This window comes from Melanaphis sacchari, unplaced genomic scaffold (genome assembly GCF_002803265.2).
Source record: "Melanaphis sacchari strain LSU unplaced genomic scaffold, SCAv2.0 Contig0_pilon_pilon, whole genome shotgun sequence".
NCBI classification, from domain to species: domain Eukaryota; kingdom Metazoa; phylum Arthropoda; class Insecta; order Hemiptera; family Aphididae; genus Melanaphis; species Melanaphis sacchari.
In genome coordinates, this window is record NW_020270366.1 from 16,862,358 (window position 1) to 16,871,413 (window position 9,056).

General features: G+C 29.3%; 1 protein-coding gene across 1 annotated transcript; it reads left to right on the forward strand.

Annotated features, from left to right (window-relative positions):
* Positions 1 to 4,056: 4,056 nt before the first annotated feature.
* On the forward strand, positions 4,057 to 8,000 carry LOC112600162 (cysteine sulfinic acid decarboxylase). Its single transcript, XM_025347365.1, has 8 exons — positions 4,057 to 4,204; positions 4,307 to 4,775; positions 5,132 to 5,366; positions 5,824 to 6,043; positions 6,724 to 6,871; positions 6,961 to 7,189; positions 7,308 to 7,502; positions 7,641 to 8,000. Exons 2-8 carry the CDS (start codon positions 4,351 to 4,353, stop codon positions 7,812 to 7,814), a joined length of 1,626 nt encoding a protein of 541 aa, XP_025203150.1. The 5' UTR covers positions 4,057 to 4,204; positions 4,307 to 4,350; the 3' UTR covers positions 7,815 to 8,000.
* The last annotated feature ends 1,056 nt before the right edge of the window (positions 8,001 to 9,056 follow it).

Consider the following 9,056-nt stretch of genomic DNA (forward strand, 5'->3'; position numbering starts at 1 on the left):
AATAATGAAAAGGGAATTGGTTATATTGACACCCTCTATCTTATGCACAATAACGCTAATTAAAGAATAGTTGTATTTTTTGTATTTAATCTTTATGTTCAAAATAAATTTAAATCTAAAAACAAAACTATTAATTAAGTAGTTTTTTTTTTAATAATTTAATTTTTATAGAATGTAGGTATACTTATATAATCAGTATGGTCAGAAAATTTCTTGAAAAAAAAACTTCGACATTCAATAATCTGTGTTATGTATATGATCAATTAGCAGATACAACAATAATTTATGATAAGCAAGTAAAATGTTAACTTTTTTATTTTTTGAAACTATAAGGTTTCAAAACTTTATTGCAAAATTATTAATAGTTTCTAATAAATAATTTTAAAATGTAAAATAAATTGCTAAGTACATAGCTATATGCTTAATTGTATGGAAATTGGGAAATTTTACTATAGATAGGTTTACTACATGTAAGTAATAAATACATTTATATAGCTGACTGAATGAGTAATTAGAATTGAATAGTTAATAGTACCTATATTATAATATTATTATACAATGTACCTATTCAAGTATTTTCAGGTATAAATAATATAGCTAATAAATATTGTAGCTATATCAATTCATAATATTATTTATACCACTGAAGTTTTAAAACCGGTTGTTTGATTTCTGATCTCTGATAATTTATATGGTATTTTAAAATATTTTAACTTAACTTACTAGTTCGAAAATACATGACTATTGCATTAATAACAATTATTTAAGCTTTACTTAAATTAAATATAAACATTGGGAATAATATGTATTGCTCAAATAAGTCAAATAGTATAATCCATTGGAATTAAGAACATGCTTATACAATTTTTAAATATAATCTTATCAATAACAAAATTATTTAACTCTAATAATGGATATTACTGATAATGATAAAAATATAAATAACTATTAATTTATTGTGTAATGGAAAATAGAACATTTATTTTATATTCCAAGATTTTATAAAAAAATAAATAAAATAGAAGAAAAATACCAATTGTTTTATTTTAAATATTTAAATATTTTTTTTCAAATTAGAATTGATGCGAAAGTTGCTTATAGAAAAATAAACAATTTAAAGCCAGAAATCAATTTTATAACCTTCGTTTCCAAGGTTGACTTTACCAGAAATAAAACTAAGTTATCCAAAATATGTTAAATAAATATGAATCGATATGTAAAGTACATACAATTTTAAAATATATACTCTATGTATAATTTTTTTAAAATCTTTTTATCTATTTTTGTTGTTGAGGATGAAGCAAAAAATCAGTTTATTGGTATACATACATTTTTTTAAATACTTTTTTTAGCTTCCTAAATATAAATTGCTAAAAAATGTGTTTTAAACAAGGTTGGCAGGATGAAATAAAAATTAGACGAATGTCTTAATGAAAATATTTTTAATACATTTTTGAAAAAAAAAAATTGTTAAAACCGCAAAAATGTTAAACACAATAAAACATTGAACTTAGAAAAGAGTTACAGAATTGTAAATTAAATGCAAAATACAATACATATTATTTTTATACTTCAGTTATTTGAGTGACCTACCAAAATTAAAATAATATGTTATGTATCATAATAAATTTCGGTCAAGGACTAAGGCAAATTAAGTGATATATGGAATCACATGGGAATTGCGATTCCAATTTTTTCTTAGACATTATACCTGATCCTCAACTGTTTACTTCTTAGATAGGTATCTTTAAATATAGCTACTTTATACTAAGTTGAATGTTAGTATTCATGTATAATAAATATAATTTTAAATAAGACTACACATAAATGTATTTTCAAAACTGATTTTTATAATTTAATCAAAAATCATGTAATTGAAAAGAAATGCAAAAATTTAAAAATATTTGAACCTTGAATTTTTATATTTATACACATTTTGAATTTTGAATATATATTATTTATACTAGATAAATCTCCAGCACCATTGTGAACATCCTTGACCTGCGATTTTTACTTGGCTTAAGTACGACGAGCGACTGCTAATTATAAATTAATTTACTTTAGTTTGAACTTGTGAATTATATTTTTTATTATTTTATTCATCAATTGAATAGTTTACTTACATAGTAAATAGAGTGTATACATTTTGTATGTTGAGTTTATTATTTTTCGAAATATTTACATTTATTTTACCTTGCTAGACTAATTTAATATTTAAAATTGAAACACCAGTAAATTAAAACTAGATGATTAAAAAATTTATAATGTCCTTGATAATGTCAATAAAATCAAAATTTAGTAAGAATATAATTAACCTATACACATTAATAAATTGTGCTATACGATATGACATTGCAGGTTTGCAATATGTAAACATTGATGAACACTATGTCATGCCTATAATAGTGTTATACTGTGGCATTACAAAATACGTGAGTTAACATAATATTGATAAACAATATTGTATTCCGAGTGTATTAATTAATTATCGGACTCTTGACAGAGTCATCAAAGAATTGTACATACTAACGATTAGTTTTCTATCCACATCACATTCTCGCATGTGTTATCATAGAACAAATAACAATACACCGCAGTTCATGTACCTACTCATATTTTTTATAACACGTTCTGTTTTATTTTTTTTCTTGACATACGTTTCTGTGAAATAAATAATTAATTTTGACGCAAGTATATTAAAACCGTGTAAAAACCTGTCTTCTTTGAATTGAAAATCATTGTAGGAAGGCTGCGGGCATGTAGGCTAATTATTAAGACCGAGGGTCAGATTGCCAAGACGGCATCAAAAGTAAATGTCCCACATTCGCTGGATTCTCTAACGATATACAGTATACTGTATAATACAACAATGCTACTCTTAATATGTATTGATATTTTCCATTACTGCAATTATTACTACTACGTCCACTATAATATGTAATATATAATATACTTGTAATAAATCTACCGCTGGGTTTGGTACAAGGACGGTGTTATACATACACGACGGCGTGGAGAGTATCTACTACCTATATATTGTCTAAATAGCCGGTCGGTAATTTATTATACCAGATAATAATATTAGTATGTCTTATGGTGACAATTAAAAAGGGTATAACAAAAATCACTATTAGTTCATAGGTACTAATATATATATATATATATAAACTTATATACCTCAGTGCATAGTAACATAAGAAATCCGCACTAATAAAATTATATAACTATCTATATCACGAAATCTGATATATTTGCCACTGCAACACGACCTGTTGTCTGTTGACTTACCATTACTTTTAAGTCTTGCTGTTGTACTATTGTACAATAATAGTATATCTAAATATATAAATAAAAGTGGTTTACACATTTACACGAAGCGATCGCTTAAAACCACCCAGTAATCATTCAAACTAGATACCGTAACTACAAATCCATTTGTCACATATTTAGGATTTTAAGTTTATATATACAAAATACAAGATTTACCACGGTTGACCTATCGCATTGTTGATTCGACGTCATTCATACTTGGATTTAACCACATTTACACATCGACTCGTGATAAATTTCGTGGCATAACTTAAGTCATTCCGTAAAGTTTTTAAACTCATTCAATGATAAGTACGTATTTTATAGTATGTAACATGCGTACCTAACTCGGACCTCGCTATTGGTGGTTGGAAATTGCGATCTACGATGCGCAATATTAGCAGAGAAAAAATAGAATGATATAACAATTAATATTATATAGATACCTCCTGGCTCCTGCATACCTATTATAATATTATGATAGTGTGGTAAAAATAAAAACCACGGATAGAATCTAAACGACCGCGCAATTATAGATCTGTTCTGCACCACCATCCGCCTTAATTAGTTTTGATTAAACCTATTATATTATTATTATGATTAGGTGAATGATGTTGTTATATATTAGTTAACACATACTACCATCAGGAGCAGGCGGGGAAGAGATTTTCAAAATCAAACTCACCGTGCTCGTTTATTAACCTTCACTGGTGCGCGGATCGTATAAAAACGCCGCCGTTGGCCGTGCGCCGGTTCAGTATAGTCTTACTCATACCGACACGACGGCACTTTATCCGCAGAGTGTTTGCAGCGTGCAATTGCAGCAGCATAACAGCAGCATTTAACGACGTATTCAGAAGCGATCGTTTTTCGGTCGACCGTAGTCGGAAAAAAGGTACCTATACAAAAAATAATATTATTATCATTATTTTTTATGTTATGTGATCATCGACAACTCATACATTGAAAATACCAAAATAATACTTTTATTTTACAGTATTATTTTATCGCACAACATATTATATTATTATAAACATCGTCATGCCTATTGTCATGCCAGTCGCATCGGTTCCCAAAGATTACGCGATTACGCGCCCGGTTGAGTTAATGGTGACCGCGTCTGGGGTACAGGTTGTCCAGGACGAGACGTCCGGCGGCAAAGGTCCGTCGCTGCAGTCTCTATCGGCCGCGGTGTGCGGATACCGGAGTGCGCCGAACGCAGCGGACCATGAGGCGTTCATCCGGGACGCGGTGCGGCTGATGCTTGAGCAGGCGGTATTCCGGGGAACAGAACGCCGGAATCCTGTACTTAACTGGAAGAGCCCGGAAGAGCTGCAGGCCGCATTCGACTTCACCCTGGACCGTTCGCCCACCACCCATGGTCACTTGTTGCACTTGCTCGAGGACACCATAGAACATAGCGTCAAGACCGGACATCCGTATTTCATCAATCAACTATTCTCCAGGTGAGTACACGTACAAATATACAATTTATTTGAAATTCAATACTATGATGTAGAATCAATTATTAATGAATCTTTATTTTACATAGGTTGGTAGGTATATTCAGAAAATTTAGAAATATTAAGTTGGTCTTATTATGTTATTTTGAAACATTCATATAAATTAAAAGTGTTATAAACTTGTCCCTATCCCTTATTTTGCTATTAAAAAATTTCAAAATCTCAGTTTACAGTCCCCTCCTTCCCCCAAAAAGCTTATAAAAATAATTTAATCTAGGTATAATTTTTTGTATGTACTCGATCGTGGATAGGCTGACTATTCGTGTAAATATACTTAATATGCATTTTACTGTTTGTAGCGTCGACCCTTACGGTTTGATCGGCCAGTGGCTAACCGACGCACTCAACCCAAGCGTGTATACGTTTGAAGTAGCGCCTGTCATGACCATCATGGAGGAAACGGTGTTGACGGAAATGAGGAAGTTTTTGGGATACCCCGATGGCAAGGGCGATGGTATATTTTGTCCGGGTGGTTCGATAGCCAATGGCTATGCAATCAACTGTGCCAGATTTTCCGCTTTTCCCGAGGTCAAGGTAGGTTAAAATATAAGTTAGGAATGTTACTATGTTATTATACAGTAAACGCTTTTCAAAGACAACATATTATAACCTCTTCTTATATTATACATCTATAATATGTTAAATGCTTATACTGACATAATATAAGATAACCAAGTAATATTGAATGTTGTACGACACTATAAATAGATTCGAAATTATTCTTGTGTAACACATAATTACTTATATAAGTCATATTATTGCTTTTTGATTTGTATATGACGACGGTTGGATAATAAAAATCCTCGTTGTCAATATGTATGATTTTATTTATGGATATGTTTATATTAAAGAGCAATATAATAAAAAACACTAAAATATAATTTTAAACATAATTTTTAATCATTTATCAAAGCAAAAAAAAAATAATATATTTTGTTAAAATATTGTCAAATGTTTAAATCATTAAATGTATATAAATATATGTTAATAGACAAAAGGGATGCATGGATTGCCAAGGTTAGTAGTGTATACGTCAGTTGATGCGCATTATTCTATCAAAAAATTATGTGCATTCGAGGGAATCGGTTCGGATAATTTGTATTTAATCAACACAGACGCAAAGGGAAAAATGGATGTGAGTCATTTACGACAGCAAATTCAACGAACCTTAGAAGAAAAGGCAGTTCCTATTATGGTGTCTGCTACTGCAGGTAAAGTTCAGAGAGTTTAATTTTTTACTGATTGTAGGTAGTATCACTGTACCAGTAAGTTTGAAGTTATTAAATTATTACACCTAGGTATCTAAGTACATTAAATAAATATAAACATAGGTTATAGGTATGTTGTAATTTCACAACTTGTATAATATTTAAATATATTATAGGAAATCAAAATAATAATAGTCACACAATTTCAAAATAATTTTATAACTAAGCTTGTGTATAACATCGCAATAATGAGCCTATCATTTTTAAACGATTTAATTTTAAATTAATAAAATAATATGTTATTATTATAATGAATAATCAATTAGGTATATTAGAGTGAAAACGTTAATAGTATTAACATATAAGGTTTAGAAACTAAAAACAATTTTAATTGTAAACGCTTTATTGAGTTTTAAAGTTTTGTAGTCTAATGTATAATTTTACTTGGAATAAAACCATTTATTGAAAAAAAAGTGAAAGTAATGGTTAACCAAAGATCTCAAACCTATTAGTATAAATTTGTTAATAATAGTAATTAATAGGCTATCATTGTGAAAATCCCGTTCATTATTTGTACCGAGAAATAATTAATATTGTTCGGTGACTATTGACGTCGAGTTATATACTTTCTCAGTAATGAGGAATAACAAATTATAATAGATGTTACGAATGAAAAATTTCAGGTACAACAGTCCTGGGGGCGTTTGATCCGATAGCGGAAATTGCTGACGTATGCCATGAATACGGAATATGGTTACACGTTGACGCGGCTTGGGGAGGCGGAGCTTTAATGTCTAAAAAACACAAGCACCTGTTGACCGGAATCGACAGGTATCTAGAATAAAATAAGAATAAACAAATACATCATAAATGTTGTTGAAATTAAATCGAATAATTAATTGTTATTTCTTATTCCACAGAGCCGATTCAGTTACCTGGAACCCTCATAAAATGCTTACTGCACCACAACAGTGTTCAACGTTTTTAACTAAACACAAAAGTGTGCTAACTGAAAGTAATTCTTCTTGCGCTCAATATCTATTCCAAAAAGACAAGTTCTATGACACGACGTACGATACGGGTGATAAACACATACAGTGCGGCCGTCGTGCGGATGTGTTCAAATTTTGGTTCATGTGGAAAGCCAAAGTAAGTTCTAACATTTGGCGATCGGATTTGGATATCCACACAAAAAATCGCTCTACTACTTACATTAATAATAGTGATTTGAAAATATTTATCTATTTTTCCCTTTTTCACCATATAGGGAACAGATGGACTAGAAGCGCACGTTGACGAAAACTTTGATAACGCAAAGTATTTCACCGAGATGATACGGAACAGACCAGGTTTCAAATTGGTATTAGAAGAACCAGAGTACACGAATATAACGTTTTGGTACATACCACCGAGCCTGCGTGGATGTCAGAACGAACCGGATTTTAAAAATAAACTACATAAGGTATGTATGTTATGAAGCAAAAGATATAGAATGGATCAGTTTTTCGGTTTTTTTAAACAGTATTAATTTTACTTACAAATATTATATAATCTATAAGCACAAACACACTGTACCTACGTATTTCGTTGGTGATTACAGGTGGCGCCAAAAATTAAAGAGAGAATGATGAAGGAAGGAACGATGATGATCACGTACCAGCCGGTCGATGATTTGCCGAATTTCTTCAGACTTGTGCTTCAAAACTCTTCATTAGACCAAGCTGATATGGATTATTTCGTGAACGAAATTGAACGGCTGGGTTCCGATTTGTAATTATTCGTTGTTAGTTCCTGATATAGATTTTTAATATATTATATTTTTCATGTGCTATGTATTGTTTACTCACAAGCGCGATAGGTATACTAAATTATATTATAATTATATTGTTTTATTATTATTAAATATGTAAGCTCTTGCAAAGAGATAAAGAAAGTTTACTATCATTAGTATTGTAATCAATGTAATATATGTTACCAATTATAATTTATAATTTATATGCATTATATATTGATATACTTGATAGTAATAAATATATTTATTTCATTCTTAGTTTTATTTTGTTTTTATTTTTTATTTCACAGTAAATATTACTGTTAAAAATATACTGGTCCTACCGTTTGTGATAGAGTACAAGACGGGAAGTATACATAGTACTTTTTTCAAGGTCTTTCGTCCACCTAATCAGTAAAAAAATAACAAAATAAAATATTACGACCAAGGTCGATTATTTCTCTTTTATTCATAAAGGAAGTAAAATTAGTTATTCATTTAAATTTCAAACTTTAATTGATTAAAATTAAAAAAAAATGATTTATTAGAAATTAGGTTATCACAATATTATTTAATTGGGAGGGATAAACACATTTTAGTTATGTGACAATTTTTTAATAGCTAGGACGGTGATAAAATATAAATAGTAATTACTATTTTAACATCAATATTCAAATTTACAAATAAAAACTGGAATTAAAAAAAAAACTATTTTATTTTTATACAGCTTGTTTCCTGTTAAAATAATTTCAATTGTTTAAAAACTTTTAAACCATTTATTGAATATATTTTCTAAACAATATATTTGATTTTAAGCGTTCATAACGATTGTTATCATATTTCATGATTTATATATTCACATTCGATTATTATATTTAACGTTTGTATCGCATTCTTCTGGTAGTGACATAACAATTGTGATATTCACGATCGTATTATACTGAGTGATTAACAAGGTATACCATTCCAAATTTAATTTTTAGTGTGTTCAAAGTGACAAGTGCATTGATTTACAATCATGTGTTTTCTTGTGTTTGAAGATAATTTTTCTTGCAAAAAAATACTTGGATTTTATCTTACAGGCAGGGTTGGACTGGCTCAATCACATAATTTTTCACGTCTGCCGATGTAGATATAGAATCTAAGTCTATTGAAACCGTGTTTAATTTCTAAATTTGACAATACATTTTGAATATTTATCCAAAAGCAACTAAAATTGTATTCAGTACGACTTACAATGCTTAA

Bases quoted from the DNA above. Each gene is read 5' to 3' on its own strand.
- LOC112600162 (XM_025347365.1), top strand. From the start codon at position 4,351: ATGCCTATTGTCATGCCAGTCGCATCGGTTCCCAAAGATTACGCGATT. The intron at 4,776-5,131 runs GTGAGTACACGT...TACTGTTTGTAG, and splicing joins ATCAATCAACTATTCTCCAG to CGTCGACCCTTACGGTTTGA. The intron at 5,367-5,823 runs GTAGGTTAAAAT...ATATGTTAATAG, and splicing joins CCGCTTTTCCCGAGGTCAAG to ACAAAAGGGATGCATGGATT.